At 41.4% G+C, this 20,965-nt stretch overlaps 1 protein-coding gene across 2 annotated transcripts in view; it reads right to left on the bottom strand.

The window, feature by feature from the left end:
* The window catches only part of UNC13B (unc-13 homolog B), a 220,177-nt gene that overhangs the window by 41,625 nt on the left and 157,587 nt on the right, over positions 1-20,965 (bottom strand). The window contains exons 18-28 of one of the 2 annotated variants that reach the window (XM_074856070.1): positions 20,499-20,614; positions 18,483-18,646; positions 16,125-16,275; positions 15,085-15,153; positions 12,184-12,273; positions 10,588-10,722; positions 9,633-9,766; positions 8,605-8,690; positions 6,465-6,500; positions 4,085-4,126; positions 1,307-1,433 (exon numbers count right to left, since the gene is read on the bottom strand). In XM_074856070.1, coding sequence (XP_074712171.1) covers positions 1,307-1,433; positions 4,085-4,126; positions 6,465-6,500; positions 8,605-8,690; positions 9,633-9,766; positions 10,588-10,722; positions 12,184-12,273; positions 15,085-15,153; positions 16,125-16,275; positions 18,483-18,646; positions 20,499-20,614 — 1,150 coding nt within the window. The remainder of the gene's footprint in view (positions 1-1,306; positions 1,434-4,084; positions 4,127-6,464; positions 6,501-8,604; positions 8,691-9,632; positions 9,767-10,587; positions 10,723-12,183; positions 12,274-15,084; positions 15,154-16,124; positions 16,276-18,482; positions 18,647-20,498; positions 20,615-20,965) is intronic. The other variant, XM_074856071.1, reaches the window with a different exon arrangement.

Here is a 20,965-nt window from a genome sequence, read left to right on the forward strand (position 1 = left end):
CCAAACAGGAAACATAGTCCAAGGAAGATGTTTTTTTTCAAGAGGGGCAAGTGCAAAGTGCTGCATTTAGACAGCAGTGAACAGTCAATATACAGGATGACAAGAACAGCTAGGTAGGACACTCTGTTGAGGGTGCCTGGGAGCTGGCCTGTGGCCCACTGGAAGCATCACTAGTCAACAATACCACTGAAGAAAAAAAAAAAAAAAAAGGCTGCTATCAACCCAGGAGGTGAGAGCAGCAGCACTGCCTGCAAGGCAATGCAAGGCAAGGTCCAGATGAAACATCAGTATTTAAGGCTGGGTGTTATACGTGCAGACACAGAACCACTGGAGAGAGGCAAGTAAACTCCACTTACAAGGAAAGCTGGGAACAGACATGAACCAGCAGAAGACTGGGGAGGGACATGAGAAAAGCATTGTCCTCTTGTAAAACAGGAACAATTTGTTCTCCATGCCCAGGCTGGTATGACAGGATATATAACAAGCTCAAACTGAAGCAGAATTTGGAGGGGGGAAAAGGGTAGTGTGTTAAAACCCCAAAACCCAATGGAGGGTCTAACACTGAAGCACAGGGAGAAAAGCTGCTTGAAGGAGATATGGAGCAACCATCACTGAAAGTCTCTGAAAGCCAGTTAAACACTGGTCAGAAACAACACACCCGCTCCTGCCTTAGGCCAAGTGTGGGACTCTAGCTACTGTATTCTCCCCAGGTTGCTCAGACAACTTTTTGGGCTCATAAACCTTCTTCAGGTCTGATATCTACTGTGGCTCTTTTAAACTTAAATAAAACTTGTGAGCAATTGCTTAGAGCTTAAGAGCAACATCTTATCTGATGTTTCCAACTAAACCACCTGGTCTTGCTAAAAGAAAGGAAACATTATCTTTACAAAACTCGTGTTTGTATACATACGACATTCATACACACACAGACAGACATACATACAGTACATATAGACACAGCTGAATCTATTAACACAAGAATGTAACCATACATCCTGAAGTCTGCTGTTCAAGCACTGACCAAAGCCCACACGGCAGGCACAAAGCGGCTTGAAGACTGTCCATGCCATTGCTAAAGCTTTTGAGATCTTGGGAGATACAAGTAAAGTACAATAAGGGATTGAATTGTGTCAGGGACAGTGGCACAGAACACCAGAGGGGACAAACATGCACATAAACACAGAAAGTCGGGAGTGAAGAAATGGCGTATTATGAAGGCAGCCACAGGGGAACCAAATGATTGCTCCCAAGGTAAGGTAAGGAGACAGATAGGGGGGATATACTACAGGACACATAACACACTCACGCTGGATATTCAGGCACTTTTCCCTTGAAGGTTGGCAGATCACGAACATATTCATTGTACAGCCACTTCACTTTGAAGTGTAAATTCATATAGTCTGCACTTTTACACAGTCTGTGTTTCTCATGCTCTGTAAAGAAGAAAAAAAAGCAGTTAGGTATGAATTTACCACTATCACTGCACCAAGCACAAGAGGGTCTTATAAAGCACGTCTGCAGTATGCAATGGTTTTGAGGATGAAGCACCTATGAAGCCACAAAATCTTCATGACAGAGGATTCTGGCAGCAGGCAAGGGTTCTTGGTGGTTGACTGTGGGGGCTCTGGAGTTTATTTCTGTAGCTCCAATTAATACTTCCATTTGTTAAAGATTTTGTGGTTGTCAAAGTGATAAAAATAGAGCAATCTCTTATGGTCTTTCCATTTAACATATGACAGTACAGATTTTATCTTTGCAGGAAACAAATCAAGGAAAGCGAATCTGTTCATTCTTGGATATAAACAAAGGCAGTACCAATATGTTACACTACATCCCCTAAGAGACAACAGTAGAAAGCATTAAGTCTTTTAGAGTTTGATGGTGTGAGTCACAAGCAAGTTCAAACCACTGCGCAAGAGCTGGAGTCTTCTCTGGTTCCCAGTTTGGAGGAATTCATGACACTTCTCTTCTGGAAGGCAACTGTTTTCTTATTTGTATTGCCTTCCTGAGCACAATCCACTGAAGCAACCCATGGGGATCTACATGCTGCTGAGTGTCTTCCTCCTGTCAGGTTTGGTTATGTTTTTGTACCCGGGCTATGTAGTGACAATGCAGTTCCTCCCTGTATAATGCACATACCTTCACAACACGACCCTTCCCACACACCTCTGCTGCTAAAGCACTTGCCATACTCAGACCTACGTTTCTGCAGCGATCATCTCCCTAGACCACTGCTCCCCTTCCTCATGAGAAATGTATGCTCCGTGTCTTTGTTCTCAAGGCCCTTCACAGCCTACGTCCACATGACTATGTCTCAGCAGTTGACTTCCCCCTCTGATCAGCCCACAACCCCTGTATTTAAACTACTTGTTAAGTTCTTCCAAAACCATCTCAATGCTTTCTCCCAAGCCACCCCTCATGTGCTTGCACAGGCAGTTCCTTCTACTGCACTACTTTTCTTCAAAATCCTCCTTGAAAAGAATAAAATTAATTCCTTTTTCATGACGCCAAGAGGATTCAGCAGCTGGCTTTTGCCTGCACCAGGATCCTGAATTATCAGCTGACCAATTCTGACTGCCACTCCCTCGTGCTGCCAGTCCATATCCATCTCTTTCTTCTGCCAAGCGTCAGCAGCACAAATACACTTTGTGCCAGGCTTCTTTGTTCAGTCTAGCACCACAGCAAGCTGCTAGTCCATGACTACAGTGTGAGAGATGAGACTAAAACATACATGATTTTGGCTTACACTCAGGTTTTCTTCCCCCAAATTTGACTTTTGATTTGTCTTCCTACCTTTTATGTGGTTACCTCATTACTGATGTAATTTTCCAAGGGCATCACTGCTGACATGTGGACAGAAAGTCCTTCTCTTAATTTTGGATGTCTTTAATCTAGGACTTCGGTACAAGTGTCCAGCAACTGGGTAGATATATGCACACGCAAGCAATACATGCTACAGATACTCATCATCAGAAGATACGTCTTAATGACATAAAATGGCCCCAGCTTTCTAATCAGTTACCTGACAGACAAGCTTATCTTATGGTATCATCTATTTCCACGTAAATGTGAATTCTTGTAACTATTTCACAACATTAAGAACTTTCCCATCTCTCTTGAAGTTTCAACAATATGCACAAGAAAAAAGGGCCAAATAAATTATGAATTATGCAACTGAAACACAAAAACCAAAGAACATTTCATGCATAATTATTCCATAAGCCTTGTCAACTCCCAAGCAGTGGAACACTCCAGTGAGTTGTTTGCAAACCTCTGTAACAGTGTAATACACATTTCCTTCTAATTCACATGTAGCAGATCCACATAGATACAATCACAAAAAAGAAACCCGACCTCTGTTTTAAAGAAATTAGAATGCCCAATATCTGAGAGATGTTGTCCCCAGGGGTGATAGTTCAATGGACAAATTACTTTACATGTGCTACTATTTCACATGTACTATGATCCATTACTCTCCACAGTGAATTTGCTTGTATTGGAGCCAAGAAAAGTCCATTCATGTTTTACATTAATAAATCTAGTAGCTTTTGAGCATTAAGATAGTATGAGTATACTCAGGGTCTAAACTGCTGACCTCCCTCAAGAACAACCGCAGAAGAAAATGCAAATCTCTCTGCAAATCTAAAACTGGAAACAAACACAGCCATAACCATGCCCACTTAGCTCCCTGTGAGAGTGAGGAAATCAATGGACAATTATAACTTCATTAACTTTGATATGTGCTGCCACCCAGGTGCTGTTCCCACACAGGGAAAGAGCTGTTCCTGCACAGGGAAGGTCTAACTTGGAGATAAAAAGGGCTCGAATCAGATTTATTGCCTCAAAATTAAGCAGTGCACTAAAGCAAGTCATTCAAGCTTTTTCCTGTTTTGGTTTGGTTTGGTTTTTTTTTTTGACATTTAAAACACTACTAAGTTGGAGAAGAGGAAGATGCAAAACAGCCACAGAAGCATAAGCCCAAGGACTGCTATGGGACTACCTAGCCATCTAAGCAGTAAAGGAGAGGCTTGATACCAAGGGGATAAAACTACGGGAAAGTAAAAGAAAGAAGGAGAGGGCTTACCACCGTAAAAGAGAACTTTACGTATGCGAAAGAAAGGTGGGGCTTGTGACAGAGAAAAGACAAAAGTGAACTATAACAGCTCAAACATGCTGGAGGACAAAGAAACCCAACAAAGCCCCAAAACCCCCTCATCCCCAACAGCTTGTACCATCTGCCTTCCCCCCTTCGGTGGACCCTGCACAGTTTTGATCAGCTGCTTTCTTTGTAAAGGGAAATGTTTAAGAGCACTTGAAGGTGATATGGAAACATATCAGCCAGAGGTATACTTTGAAAACCCATTTTAGAAAAAGTAAAGAGCATGGAAGCCATCAGTCTTAGCACATTTCTGTCTGCTTTATAACCTGCTACCTTTTAAAGAGCTTAGCAGCAGCAACAGCAGAAGAGTGCACAGACATTTTGCAGCAACTGCTGTGTTTTATCCTGAGAAGACTGCAGAGTTCTGTAAGTCTCTCACATTTCCTCAGCAGATTTCATCTGCAAACAGCCTCCTCTGAAGAAGAGCTTTTAGGGTCACTGAGGCCATATTATTAAGGTATTATTAGGGAACGGCTTCCTAGCAGCACACTTTTTAGTGTCATGTCCAGTTCTGTTTTTCAGGCAGAGAACAGGACTTCCACCACATCCTTAATCTGTGGATATTTTTCTTGATAGTCAGCCTACTTTCCATGGGTTAATTTCTAGCAAATAATGCCAAATTTCTGCAAAGAAACTCTAACAGGTACTGAGGCTGTTGAAGCATTAACACTTCAGACAGCTGGCATCTGTGTGTGCATCTGATCCCCCTCCCCTTATTAGAAGTGAGAATGTGGCAGAATGATTTATTTCAATCCTGCCTGCCAAGTCTATTCAGTCTCTCTTCCTATCAGAGATGCTTCCAATTTGCAGCTCTCCTAAAGCTGATGTGTCCAAAATAAGATGAAACATTGCTGTCAAGGATGACGTGGATTTTCTATTACTGTCTTTTAATGTCTTCCTAGTAAAGGAAGAGCAGAAGCCCTCTTTGCTCGGGGTGTTTGAGCTTTCTGGGTCACAGAGGTTTCACAGAGGACAGTGAGAAAACTCCAGTTACCAGTGGGCTCACAGGGAGGCCATCCAGCTGCTGAGCACTGGTCAACATCCCAGAGGCAGTGCTAACTGTAAGACTTGGAAAAATCACCCTTTGCGCTACAGTGACTCCAGGGTAGCATGATCTTGCCAGCCAAGTCTGGGACACATGACATGTCTACCCCATCTGTTCTACTCTTGGGCTGATGGGGAACAAGGGACACTTGTCAGTGCCTCATCCTGTGCTGCCTTCTCCAGCAAGGAAGGAAGGGCCAGGTCTGCTGTTCATGGTGCCCTGAGCCATCACTGCTTTGGGGAGAGAGAAAACAAAACAAGCCGGGTAGATCCTAGAGCTTCTGTTGTGTCTCAGTTGAGTCTCCCTAGGGGAGATGAAGGCATAAGATAGGTCTGCAGTGCACCTGCTTTCCTGCAGTCAAACGCACTGCTGCCATGACTATTACTACCAGTCGCTGAACATATTTTAAAGAGAATATCGGTGTTTCATTTTTATTTGAACATTTTACACATTAGCAATCTAAGTCTTCAGAATGTGCTCAAAGGAGTGTGCAGCATCCACAGGCTAGCAAGATTACTGGTTCTGAAGGCCCTAAGCACTGTGTTCTAGGTATAAAGTAGGAATTTTATACATTGCCCTTCACAGGCTGCACAATGCACATGGAGAGTAAGCTCCAGCCGTGAAAAGCGTGGTTAGCTGCCACTCATGAGGAAAAAGGAAAACAACTCATGCAGCCAGGCACTGCTCTCCAGCTCAGAGAAGTCATGTCCCCACCCTGAGCCTCCCAACTCTCTTCCACACTGCATACTAGAGAGCAATGTGGAAGATCAGGCTGGAAGGAGGGAGGGGGGCAGTTTCCCACAGCCAGGCCTGCACTCTTTCTACACCAAAGCCACTGCATGGCCTTTAAGCTAGAAGAAAATTTACTGCCACTGCAGAGTGAAAGGGCCAGAGATCATCCCAGCTAGGAGGGAAGGAATAGAGCCACACATGAACTGGACCTCTGACCTCAGCAGTTATTCTTCATCAGACATTATCTACACCTTAATGCCTGGACGCAGCAATGGGACTATTGCCCAGAACTGCTCAGTGTATCGGGTACCATTAAAAAACTACTGGAATGTCAGAACAGGAGTCTCCTTATAGCACATACCCTCCATTTCTGCAGCAGCAGTACGGTCTTCCAAGTCTTCTTTGCAGATCTGCTCATCACTAGCATAAAACTACAGGACACTAAAGCTAATATTAGCAACTACAGGTAACAGATTAAAATCTTTGCCTACTCACAACTATAAACTCTAACAAGGAGCATGAACTTACCACTTGGTGAGGTGAATGAGCTCATGTTATCCAGAACTTAGGAACAGAACATAAGGGAAAACACCATGAAGAAAGTTTGAAGCAAGTGTTATACTCTGGGTTCATGTGCATGTATCTCCATAAAACAGATTAGCTTTTGTTGCAAAGAGCTCCTGATGCACACATATCTTGGAGCACACCAGAAATGTACCCAGGGATTACTCCACAAACTGGCAAACACAGGAATATGGAACTCTCGGTGTAGTTAAACTGGTAGAGAAATTAGCAACTCAAACTGAGAAATGACAGAGCCAGGAGCTGAGGACAGCAAATCTAATCACCATCCTTCACATCACTTAATCTGTTTCCTTCAATCCTTTCCTTCCCTCATTAAAAAAAAAAAAAATTGCAGTGAGCTAATCCAATCAACTGTATTTAAAATACATGTAGTAAGGCCTGTAATTGAATTATTGTAGAGCTTTTTCTAAAGGTTATCTTCATAAGTTTCTGGAGAGCAAAGCAGTGAGGAATCATGTTTGCCTCAAATAGAATTCTGTACCCTGAGGATTTCTTGAATATCTATTTGGAAGAGACACACACCAACCCAGACTCTATCATTGTTCAATCCTCTTGCAGGACTTGCACAGCTAGAGTACAAATACATGTACCATGCAGCTTTTCAGCTTTCATTCAAAATGCAAACCCTTCCCTGTCCATCAACTGCCTTTGTGTCAACTTTTCTCACCAAGAAATACTTTGAAGAGGGATGCTCTTTCAGCAAGTATTTGCTATGCAGTGACGAACTCAGGATGGAAACGTTATGCCAATCCTTGTCTTAAGAAGCTCACAAGTCAAGAAGGATATCAGGAAAAGCTAAAATAAGCCCAGATTCATGAAGGGGGACAGAGTCATAGGGGACATGGTATGAAATGTGCACAGAGAAAACCTGGAAGGTAGAGTTAACCTGGGCACTGGCAATCAAATAAAGCCATTTAAACGAGGAAAAAAATTGGTCAGAGTCATGTCCCCTTGGACAGTCAAATTCACACACACAATCAGTAACGTTTTTGCAGCTGCATTTTGGATGCAACGGGGAAAGGGAATCTTAGGAAAGTCAGGAACTAGATGTGGAGAGCTGCTGATCTCATGACTACTGATAAAGGAGGAAGATATAGCACTTTCAACACGTAGAAGAGCAAACTGCATTATAAATTCCTGAGGGTAAATAAGGACAAAATGGAAAGGGAAGACAAAATGTTTGCAGGAGCAAACAGTTTCTAGGGAAAGTGAACATGAAGTTATCACAGTTGCCTTATCTCTAACGCATGAGCAAGCAGTGACAGTCACTATAAAAGAGACTTTTCAACATAGTTAGTAGGTCTTAGCCCTTCCTCCCAGTGTCTGTTCTTACATCAACACGACCTCACAAGACAAAGGCACTGTGGGGTACAAGTGTACATAAAAAGTTCTTAACAAAGAAGTGAGAACATTTTACCCAGACCTGCAGCCTGCTGAATTCAAGCCTAGAGTGGCAAACAGTGTCCCCCCACAGCACAGTCTCTACCCCTGATGAGTTGACAGAGACTAAGAAATAGATGGAGTCAACTTTCTTCGCTTACAGAGCAACCCCACAGACTGTTCCTGAACAAAATGCAGGAAACTCTCTTACAGGCAGCATGTAGGGTTTTTTTTTTCTAGAAGTCTGAAGTAAGAGTCTATTAGGCTGTCACTCCTATAAATGAGCTTAGATCAAACTGGGGACAAATGGATTGAGCATAATTTTGTGAATGACCAAAAGCAGTAACTCGACTTGGTTTTGGAATATGAACACAGCTAGCACACCATAGGCAGCACTGGCACTTCTGTTCTATCACTATATCACCTTACAGATGATCATAAAGCCTGACCTGCAAAATATTGGGAAAACAGCTGGGATGACAATAAACAGCTTGCAACACAGACTGACACACAGGTCTAGAGCTCATGCAGATCTCAGCCTCTCACCCATAAAGCAGCTGTCCACAGCTGTCTAGTGGAACCACTAGAAATCCCTGCTCCAAATGGTGGTGCTACTAATGGGCTTAAGCCTCAGTTACACCAAATGGATGGAGAACAAGAGATCAGCAACAAGTCAGCTGGCAGCAGTGAGAAATTCTCTTACCTTCCATGGCATATTTCATGTCCTGGGCAAAAAGACTCCACATCACCTCTGCGCTGATCTTCCCAACAGTAAGCTCCTGAGGAAACCTGAGGGGACATTTGGGAAAGGCTTTGGCATGTATCAGAGCAAAGGGCTCTTCTTTATTCAGCTCTGAGCTAAACTACAAGCTGAAAAGCTCAACATTACAGATGCTTCCTTCATCCTAGATAAATGACCAGGTGGAAATTGGAGATCATGGACTGGACTCTGTGGCATAGATTAAATAACCTGAAAACAACACTGCTGTTGAGACTGGTTTTAACTCAAAAATCCAGGCCCTGGATGTCTCTCCTAGAAGAGATGCATACAATAATTCTGGGAATGTGATTTCAATGTCCTTGCACCTTTTTCCCCTTTCTTGTCGATATTTTTTCTTTGTTTTTTCTTTTTTTCTAGTTTTACTAGCTGACAGGTGAACACTAATCTGGTGTCCCCGCCATGTTAGGGCATAACCCAGCTCTTTGTGTATAATACCTTGTCAGATATCTCCCTCTGTCCTGCCCTGTGGGACTGTTGGAGGAGTATTCACTAGTTAAACAGATTGGTTTCAGCTTCCTTTCCAATGCTGTGCCAACCCCACCCAATGCAATCTCCCAGTGTTGCACTGAACACCATGTTCCTAAATCACAGCATAAGGTGTTGTCACCACGGCACCACTGTGTGCATTAATGTGCATCCCAGAACTGCTCAACATCAGAAAAAACCAAAAGAACTCTCACCCCATTTTCAGGTGCCTCCCTGAGTTCAGGATTGTAATAATCAGGGTGTTTGTGCTCGAACGCCATCGTAACTGAACCTTTTGAAACTCTTCCATCCCAATCAAAAAGAGTTATTTATATAGACAGAGACAGATAAGACAGAAAGACAGACAGACAAGATAAGTACTTCTATAAATACACAAGTGACAGAAGAGATAGAAAGCAGTTTAACAAATAAAACAGAGCACACAGAGACTAGCATTAGCCATACAGGACATGGAAGATTCTTACTGATTCAGGACTGGGGTATAAGAATTCTTGTCCTCTTCTATGATGGAAACTATCAAAGTGATGAGTTTGGGCCAGAAATCCAGGTTCCTGATGCTGGGGCCCTGTTCCTCAGGAGGAAGGTCCTGATTTTTGTTCTGGGGAGGAAGCCATTGGAAAACCAGTGTAAATTTAAAGGGGAAAGAAGAAGCTAGCAAATGTAGATCACCACACAAACTCCAAACACAAATTACCTGTGGACCCTTTCTTCTGAAGAGTTTAAAGTTATTAATGTCTGCTGGCAACTTGCATGATCTAATGCAAAACACAGTAACATGCTAAACCATGTTGCTTTCTGGTGGACTCAAACCCAAATAATCCCTGTTCTGCCATTTACCACGGCAAGAACATGTCAGGTTCCTGGAGACCTGCCGAGACATCATTGGCTCTAAGCTTGTTCCAAATACTTGCTTTTTAGACACCTGGGTTGATGAGTACATCCACGTTGACATATTGCATGTGCACTATTGCAGACTGGCCAGTAGAGCTCTCATGGATTTGAATCTAGTTTGTGCCTAGAGGTACCTTCTAAGCCCAGTGCAGGACACTGGGTGCTAGAAAACAAGATAAAATTTCACTGCTTGAGGTTTATCTATGCCTAAGACAGTTTTCTTGATAAGCGTACATTTGCTCTAATTGGCTTTTGCTCACTCAACACTGCATCAAACCTTCCCTTCACAAATAACTGCTCATGAAATAAAATAGCTGAGGCTGGCAAAACAAATCCTAATTAGTGTAAAACAATTATCATCTTCCACTTAGTAATTAGTGCTCATTAATTGATTACAAGTTTTGTGCATTCAGAAGATAACAAGTCACATAATTTTGTTTGTGTTGGCTTTTTATATCAATTAATATTCTTGTTATTATCTTAAGAAAATCAGAAATTGGGATTTCTTCCCGCTTATCAGCTACTCACAGGATCTGTTTGGTACTCGCGACTGTACAGCTCATGACAATTGTTGAAAATGTACTCATAGGTGGAGTTGAGGCAAGCTTTTACACAGTCCTTTACTACCTGGCTAGCTCGGGGTGGACTCTGCAGCTCTTGGACCTGGCAAAGAGACAACAAAGAGAGTTAGTCAAAGCACTGTCCATAAATCAAACAGGGAAAGAAAAGTCACTGGCTTGGGAAATACCCAGGACTTGGTGGATCTGCTTTCAGTGACTTGTGCTATCAGTGACCTGAAACCACAAACGGGTCACTCTCCCCAGGCATAAACCAGCAGTGATAACACTTATGTCCCTGCAGGATCTTTTGGAGCATAAAAGAGATTTTGAAGTGCCAAGGAAGATTCTTCAGAATAAGTAAATCATGTGGCTTGATATGTGTATAATCTGAGCCAAGCACACACAATTTCTGCTAAACTTGCAAGCTTTTGTTATGAAGCCAGTGAGCAACCTTTTCCAACACTGGAAGAAGATGCAACAGGCTAGTGGAGCACATTACATCTCATCTGGAGAGTCTAGCTGAAGACCAAATACAAAAAAACTTTCTTTAAGGACATCTTTCATCACAAGCTTTATTGAATTTTAAAGCACACCAGAATCCTTGGGAACATGCCAATGGATATGCCTTCTCCTCTTGCAACAACAGCTCTTTTCATTATTTCATTGTTATGTTGCTTTAGAAAAACACTGCAGGGTTACTTTAAACTAAACAGATATGCAGGCACTGCTCTGTGAATAAAACTATAGCCTGAGACAATTTTGATATTGTCACCACCTCTAAACTTTTCAGAGTATTTCTATAAAACAAACCTCAAATACAGACATATTGTCTGGATGAACATTTTCAAAATAAAGTTCTAAACCATCATTTACCCTAGCGCTTAAGAGCAAAATTTTAAGCACTTCCTGAAATAGCTCAAATTAAAGACTTGCTTTGGTTTTGGTAAGATAGAAATTACTAAATGACATGTGCTAACCTACAACAATATTTTTTTTAAAGTTTAGAAACAAAAATCAGGAATTAAAAATAATCTCATTACACATTGTTTCAACAATAAATTTAACTACAGAACCAGCACATTAGCATTCATAACAACTCTCTTGGATCTCTACTGAGATCTTACCCTCCAAGAAATAAATTTAAAAATATTTACTAGATAAAAGATGCTGAAGAGATGGTAGTATCTGATAAATGTTGTAGACAGTTTTATAGGAAAAGCTTCCTAATGCTATTAACAAAAGCAAATTATCTTCCTAAAACCAGACAATTTTCTTTTTTCCTCCTTTTAAAATTATTTTGTGCCATATTTATGACTGAAAAGCTCCAGGGAAAACAACAACTTTCATCTTCATGATGCAAAATACAGTGAAGTAAAGATAAAATGTGGATGTATATTACATGGTCAGCAGAAATGTGGATGTATATTACATGGTCAGCAGATGATCTCCACTTTCCTTAAGTGTCTAAAGCACGATGACATAAAACAATGGTTTGAAAATGGGAAACCAACTCCCATGGTGAAAACTGCAGAGGCCCCATTCCCATCCCCACCCATAACACTACCTTCATCCTGAAAAAAGTGATGCTGGTCAGCAAATCCACTGTAGACTTCAGGTCCTGCAGCCGTTCACGGCTGCTGGCTGGGAAGTTATTCTGTTGACAAAAAAGGGAAATCCTGTTGGAAAGCACAGTCAGATCCATGCAAGGCTTCAAGCATGTGCTAAATAAGGAAAGTGTCTTGGAAACATTTCCTGTTCAAGAAGCTTGTACCAGTCAAAACAATACTCAATAAATAAGGCCTTTTTGCTGCAGAAGCTTATCTGTTTGCTTAATTAAATAGCTTCTCATATGAATGTAAAGTTTGTGGATGCCAGGAGACTGACAACCCTCAGTGGCAGGAGATCTCTCCTTGGCTGTAGAAGGAGCAGGCAGGGAGCAACAGCCTCACCACCAGCAGCCCTGGCCTCTTGCTTGAGGTTGCCTCTGCAGGCCCTTTCCTTTCACTCACTGCTTGGTTTTTGGCTTCTCCTCTGAGACACCAAGAGCTGTGATATATTAACAGCCTCTCCAGAGAAATTAACTGGACTGAGAAGGGAAAATGAGCACTGTTCCAAGTAAGAAGTCATTGTAACCACTCAGTCCCCTGTAAGATCCAATCTGCCAAGCATGTACCCTCAGTCTCTCCTTTATTCTCATGCATTTATTTTACATACTGTGCCCACCACCCTGCTGTCTGTAGCCATAGCTTCCTCTTCCACTCCCTGTGTTCCACTGAAATTAGAAGTTTCATTGTGCCTTCCATATATGATACATATGTGTCTGTGTGAATGTATGTGTACATATGCATGTAAATGTATATGCTGAATGCAGCAAGCTTTGCTTCTTGCAAGAGACTGTTCCCTTTCTGACCTCAGGCACTGTACTCTTTCCTACATTCCCACTCTTTCCTTCCTCTGTCCTTTAAAAGCGTTCATGCTCCTCAGCATGTTCGTACATTCAAGCTGATGTGATTTGTTTTGCTGCAAGTAAAATAGCAAAGGCAACCTTCACTTGAATAGTCTCTTCATATTTGTACACTCAAAATTCTTAAGAGACAAAGGTAAAAAGGAGGGGAACAAGCTTTCATTTATTACTGAAGACTTGCAGAATTGACAGCAATTGAGAACTGCTGCAGTTCAGCTAACCACTGCAAGCAATTTAATGCTCTTTACAGTCATTTGTAGATGCTCATTCCTAGACAACTCTCCTTTTAAAGTTAAGTTGTCCACACAAGGACTCTCTGGTACTCAGAGTATTTACCAAAATCAAAGATTTCTGTGGGTCAAGATTTAAACACAAACCATTGGATAAATGTTGGGGACTGAATGCATGTTCTTGATTAGGAATAATAATCAGGAAAAGATAGCATTATCTATACTGTAATTCGACCTCCTCTGTGCTTATGTCAGCTAGTGACCAACCAACAAAAAGAAAACTGACATGCATATAGAATATCTGCACTTGCTCACAAAACACTTTCCAAAATAATTATTCAGAGGGTGACTTGGAGATACTCTTGAGAGGGCTCCACCTCTCTCCTCCTTACCTGCCACCCTGCACTGGTTTGACACTTTCTTTTTCACAGATCCACACTGCTGGTTATTTATTGTTGCAAGTGCTTACAAATAGCTTCATTAAATTAGGAGAAGGGGGAGGCTTAATCTGGGTAATTTAAGTTGTAAATTGCCACCTCCTGTCTTGAAAGCTGGAAAATAACACCCTTCTCTTCCAGAACTTAACCTGCCCTTCAGGGGTCTTAAAATAATTACTAAGAGCTCCCAAACTGCTTCAGTCATTTCTCTAAATATACTGCCAATTAGATAACATCTACACTATTTAAACTACACAAATCTTTCCTGGTCCTTTACTTCAGATCTTACTTGTTTTTCCAAGGTTTAACAGCATTAGCCACCGGAAAGCAGCTTTTATTGAAGACCAAGCAAACAAAAAAGGCATCACCACTACAGATTCCTATTGCCATGTGTTGATAATTTTCCTTCTGCTACTCAGTGGATGAATGCTCTATGTAGACCTTCTCTTACTGGTAATGTAGTTTTAGAATAGCTCTTTACACAACATTCCTTTTATCTTCTTTTGCACCTTGCCCCTTGTCTTTTTTGTTTGTCTTCCTAATGCACTTCTCCTAATTGGCTTATGTTTCCCTCCTCTGTATGTTTTACTGTGTTTCAGATAAATGCACTAGCCAGATGAGGATCTACTTTTAAATAAATAAGTAAATCCAAAGCTCACATTTTGCCATCATTTTTATTTTTTTCAAATAATTAGTCACTAATTAAAATAATATAGCAAGGAATTAAAAAAAAAAAAAGTCCAAGTCACATGATAAGACTATGTTGACTCTGGAGTAGCAAAGAAAAAAACTAGAGGGTTTAAGAAGCCTGATGGGCTGATGTCAACATTTGAAATTCATCTCTTCCCAATATGCTGAAGTGAGGGGGATCTCAACCTGAGAGCACATCTTGTAAATCCAGTCAGGGACAGTAATTCGAGTTTGCCAAACCTAAAATAAGTAACAACATGGCTGGAGCTCCTCTAAAAGATTTCTGTGTTACCAGGGGAGAACAAGTCTGTTTTCCCTTTATAGATGATACCTGAAGTAGCTGATAAGAATAATTTAATTAATGAATCCTATCCAACTGCATTTCTGGGAGAGTATCAGACATCAGCATAGTTCACAATCCTTAAATTATTTCAGAAGTCTTGAGGAGGTTATATGGAAGAAAAATACATGGTTTAAGTTTTATCCACAAGGAAAACAAAACTGTGTATTCGAGCATCAAGCTTGTCATGGCAATTCCAGAAGACACAAACTACTCAAAAGGTTAGAAACATAACAGAAATCCAAATGGTGTTTCCCCTCTGCCCACCAGAATGCCTGAAAGGGTTCTGTTTATTCCCACTCACCCTGTACATTGAGAGATCAATCCGAAGTGAATTATGAAGCTGGTCCAGAAGCTTCACAAATCGTTCTTTCTGTCAAGCAGAAAACACCAATAAACATTAAATAACATCACTGTCCAATCGATGTTCAGAGTAAGCAGCAGAATATCAGGGAATTAGCATCAGATCTCAGGAGAGTGGGAGGAAGGAATATAGATGCATGGTACTGTGCAAACGGTATTTTCTTTCGATTCTTGGATTTACTTATACTGTAATTATTTCTCAAGTCTGTGTACATTAGAATTGCCAGAAAAATACTCCATTATCACTCTGAAGTAGAGGCAGAACAAAACCCCCTCTGATTTCTAGTCTGCAGTTTGCACCAAACATATTTAAGAGAAAATATTTATTCACAGATGAATAAAGAAACAGGCAGAAAAGGGTCTAATTCAGAGCAATGACAATGACAAGATCTTATCTAGTAGTTCAGTGACAAGTATTACAGGCTTCTCGTGATCATCTTCTCAAGGTCAGGTCTCTCCACTGGGTTCTGATTTGGCATCATGAACACCTCCTCATTCCATGTATAAATTCTCAGTCTGATGGGAAGCATGAGCCCTTCCAACTGCTTTTCCAGCACACTCAACTCCACCATGTTATACAAAAAACATCCTAACCATTAAGGGGATAGACCTTTTTTTTCCCTTAGAGCAGTTGTTGCTTTTAAAAACAAAGTTCTGAAATGACCAGATCGCACGCTATATTTTATCAACACCATCACCACGCAGAGTTCAATATTATTTGCTCATTCCATACCATCTGTGCTCCAGTGTAATTTGAACACAAAGAATAAACACCACAATGCATTACACTGATTAACATCTAGAATGTGTGATGATAACAATAAAACTGTGTGCTTCGCCTAGTCTAAAAGAGCTCCACAGCTTCCAACTCCTCACAGATTTACTGTTCCTTAAAGAGAACAAGTTGTTTATTGAAAGGCAGAACCACTGTAAGCAAGTTACAAAAGTCCAATTGTAACATCACCAAACATGCAAACATACCCCAAAATTGGAGGCTGCAAAGCGGTCCGAAGCAGACACATTTGTAGAGGCAGTGGTGTGCGCATAATAAGCATTGATATTGGCAAGTAAGGTGCTCATCACAGCTGGCACGCCTGGGCACATGTATTTAGAGGAGAGACATGCAAAATGCCTGCAGAAGAACAGTTCTGTAAGTCATTCTGATCTATTTTGTGTAGCACAACTTGACTCTATCCCTTTAATAGCCCCATTACTCTGGCTGGCACCATGTAGAGATGCAAGTTATATTTTTCTCCCTTTCTGTAAATCTCCAGTATCTCAGAGCTTTTTCAGAAAGACGCCATCTATACAACAGATATGCTCAAAACAAACAAAATCCCTTCGATACAGCCCCTTCCAGATCATAAAATAGCTTCTAAACTATTTGTTGCCAACAGCTTTTGACTTAGGTGATACCCTGGGTCCTGATGCCAGTTCCTAGAACCAAGCCTGACGCAAGGAAATCTATATAATTTGCTGCCACTTGAGGCAGCCACAGGTTCTGAGGTGACATGAGGCGGCAGCAATTGGAAAGCATTCAAGCACAGAGATCGCAGACTAGTATTTCTGTGCTGCACTGATATGTGATTCCTTAGGGCTAACCCTTCCAGCCTGCAGGAAGCGTGCACACTCATTTGCATTTTTCCATTTAACTGCTCTCATTAAAGTGCAAGGAACCCTCCTGCAGGAAATCTCAAATTTATGCCAGAAGCATCCAGGCTTGTGAAATGATTAAACAATCAAAGAAAAATCTGTTAGATGTAAGGGGGGAAAAAAAATCAGTGCTTAAGAGGGCTGACATTATGGAACATGGCAAGTAAAGTTCATTCCAACAGACAGGAGAGTTGGGTCATTTTTAAGCAGCCCTTTTTAAGCAGGAATCCTCACTGAGCTCCCAAACTAAATTTGGGAACTATTTTCAAAATGCGGCTTTCTTGCTGAGGGACTCATCACAGACATTAGCTTCTGTGCTAGTTAACCTACAAATTATTATAACCAGAAAAGCTCTGGTGAGAGAATTTTACAGGAATTCACAAGTCAGTACTTCAGACAAACATGATACTGATGCCTGAAAGTTAACTTGCTTGCTACATGATACCTATGCATCAGTTGGTCATTTAGGTACTTGGTAAATAAAGAGACACATAAAATGGGATTGTTTAGCTTGAAGAAGAGAAGGCATGAGGGGTGGGGATCTAATCAATGTCTTGACTACTCTGCAGAGAGGGGAGGGCTAGTGAGAAGATTAAGTCAGGTCACAATCCTTTTGGAAGGAAGACTAAAAGATAAGCAGCAATATATGGCAGTTTACAGCATAGGAAATCCAAGGTAGGATTTTCCAATTTGGATTTTAACCAGGAATTTCTTCCCCAGAGTAATACAGCCTGAGGAGAGGAGCCCAGAGAGGTGGTGGATCTCCATCCTTGGAAATTCTCAACAAACTGAAAGAGGTCCTGAGCAGTCTGGTCCAACTTCCAGGATAATCCTGCTATAAGCAGGGAGTAGACCTCTGGAGGTACCTTCCAATTCTTTTCCACTTTGGCTTAAATCAATAGGCAGAAAAGGTGCTTGCAAGGTGACATAAGTACAGATTATAACTCATCCAAGGACCCAGACCCCAAAACTTTCAGCTTCTAATGTGAAAAAGTTCGCTCTTGTCTGTTATTTTTAATGTTATGTTTGAAATAAGAAATGAGGTAAACATAGCACTACTAGTCTTTAAGAGGAAGAATGACTAATCCCAAATCCAAGTAAAGGTATAGCAACAAGGAAAACGCTCTTTGAAGATCAAGAACTGCATTAGCCTAGCTCCAAAGAGGACAAATCAGCCCATCATTACTTCAGCAGCACCTGGGAAATTAGTGACTTCAAAGGACTGTATCAATTGCCACAACAGACACATAGAACAAACATTTTTGCAAAACCTCATCCCTTCTCACATCATCAGAAATCTTCAGTGGGATCCTTGGGCAATATCTTTTTAACAAAAGAGTGCTCATATAGAGACTTTAGAGTCATAATACAGGAATGGCTCAGCTATCAATGATAAAATATGGTCATTTACACTACCAAAGTTGGTGTAATTCCTTACAATTAGTTTCAAAGATGCTCACACAAACTGTTCAGATAGATGCTTAATTCCAGCACTTTGTCAGACCAGTGAGAAAACCAGTGATTCAGAGACAGGCAGTCTCTTCCTGCTCACAGTAAGCCCCATAAGGAGCAACTGCCATTGCCAGGCCTTCCATTATCAACACATTTCATCTTCTAAATATTAACAGTCACATCAATTAGTTACACAGATTATCTGCACTAAAGACTACACAAAATGCATCTTACGTCATGGCCTGGTATATTGATTCAATGCCGTAACGCATTGCAAATTCATCCACAATCTCTTGAGCTGTCTCATCAAAATACACCTTCCAGGCATCATCTCCTTTGGCATCAGGGATCTTCACCACTCCATTCCCTTGCACATCTGTGAGATGGTGAAAGAGGTTCTGAAATACAAAACAGGAATGAAATTATATGTGAGGCTGCTGAAGCCTCCAAGTGAGTTTCATGAAGAGCTTGGACCTGCTGAGAAGGCAGTAACACAAATTTCTTTGCTCTCCTCCCTCTTTCTTTCCCCTGGCCACTATGTATTTTTCTGCTTTTACCTTCTTTTCTTCCTGAGTGCTCGTAGCTGAATTTTTTGCATGCATACCTACAACTTTACCCATCAGACATAGTGAATGATGCAGAGGAGTGCTTCAATGCAGTGAAACCACAGACTAATTAGTTTCGTGAAACCTACACATTTTTGTCCTCAGAATGAAATACCTTACCATGGACAAGCTATTTAAACTAGGTGACGTAACAGCTCTGTATCAGCTTTGTAATTATTATACAGCAGAACAGTCCAAACAGATTATTTTTTTTCTGAAAAAGACATGCTTAAGATCACCGCTAACAACTATACACTTGCATTATTATTCAGCATAACCTTTCACTTTATCTAACGCTGCAAAGGCTTTCAGCTATCATTGCTGTGCATAAATTGCACATTCAGTTCAGTGGGTTTCTCAGTAATCCTCAAATTTGCGTCACTTACAGATTCATCAGCCTTTCAGACAGCTGGCTCCCTGTAGTAAGGGATGCAAAAGTCTAATGATCTCATTAGGAGCTAGAGGACTCTGCTTTAAACCACTGTTTTTCCTGATTAAATTATTCTAGCTGTAAATCATCTTCATTCTATGATGCACAAATCAAAGAAGGTGATATTTAAAAAGAGACATATTCACAAAAAAGAAGGGCAAGTGATCATGCATGTTCAGAGGGAAAAAAATGAAACAGCCTGCCAAACAGAAGCCATCACTGAATTAAAAAAACCAATAAATACGTATTGAAGGACAAAACACAGCCTATTAAAAGACGACTACCGATGTTTTTCTAAGCTTTGTATCTGTCTGTTCCCTGGTAAGGCCAGAAGACACCACAGGGCTCATCTAGCACAGCATCTGGATAAATGTTGTCCCCCTTGCTTAACATTCCTCTCTGTGATACATCTGTCCTTTTTAATCTAAATTTGCTTAAACCTCACTGGACCTCATGATATTCTTGTATGTCAGGTGAAAGGGGCTCTGACTACTCCTCCTTATTCAGGCACTTAGGGACTGAACCTGCCACCAGCCTTCTCCTTGATAGATAGACTAGACATCATGCAACTCTCTGAGACAGGGCTTTCCCTTCAGTTCTTCTCACAAGTAGTCTTTGGATTTCTCCCAACTTCTGCAGCACTGCCTGCCCAGGTCAGTCCACCCTGAGACAGGTCAGTACCCAGTAACTGCAGCTTATCTTCTGTTCCACAAGAATTTTTCATAGCTACACACCAGTGCAGTAGCACAGAAGAATTTATACCACTAATATCTGCATCAGTCAAAAACCAGAGTAAAAGCCCTCCCCGGATCAGCATTTACTCATAAAGCATTTTAGTATGTCTTCTCTAAAGACAGACGTAGGTACAGTACATGCTGAAAACATCACAAGGAAATTCAGAAGTTTCGCCACGTTAAACTCGTGGGGGGCTCTGATTTGGACCAATGCCTGATCTCTGCCTGACAGCAGCACAGCTGTGGCAGTGGGACAGACTGAGCCAGCCAGCCCCCAGTGTGGGGGAGACAGCCTAAAGCCTTCTCTGCCTCCCTGACAAATGCGGGTCTGATGATTCAGCATGTTTCCAGGACTGCATAGCAGGGAAAAGAAAGCTCCCCTAAGGCAAGGAGGAACATTTCCAGGAAATAAAGGTCAGAAAATTGCTTCTTCAATAGACAGAAGGAACATGGTGATGACGGAGCTGAAGCTGCTTCTTACCTCATGAAGGCAAGTGTACTGAATATGATATGGAGCCACCTTCTCCTCGCCTTTGATTTCCACGCTTATTTGCAGGCGAATAGCCCCAGACACTGCAGACTTATCTGTTCGCTTCTCTAGAAGGAAAAAACCATCAGCAATTACATATATTGTTCGTGTTCAGAACAGAGCCATCTTGGGGTGACAACACTGGAAAAGAAACTGCTGGAAACTCAGGCTGAGCTTGCGATCAGAGTCACCATGGAGAAAACTTTCCTTTTTCTTCCAAAATATTGAATACTAAATAGACATCAACAAAACCAAAAACAACTGCCATGATACACCCTCAATCTGACACATTTAGCTAGAACTATCTACATTGTTAGATGTAAGACAGCCTTTCTGACTGCAAATGTACCATAGGGCCTTGGATTCAGTCAGCTGAACTACAACCACCAAGGACAGATCCCTCTTCTGAGAACAGGGCT

The sequence above is a fragment of the Strix uralensis genome, chromosome Z (assembly GCF_047716275.1).
Source record: "Strix uralensis isolate ZFMK-TIS-50842 chromosome Z, bStrUra1, whole genome shotgun sequence".
In the NCBI taxonomy this organism is placed as follows: Eukaryota; Metazoa; Chordata; class Aves; order Strigiformes; family Strigidae; genus Strix; species Strix uralensis.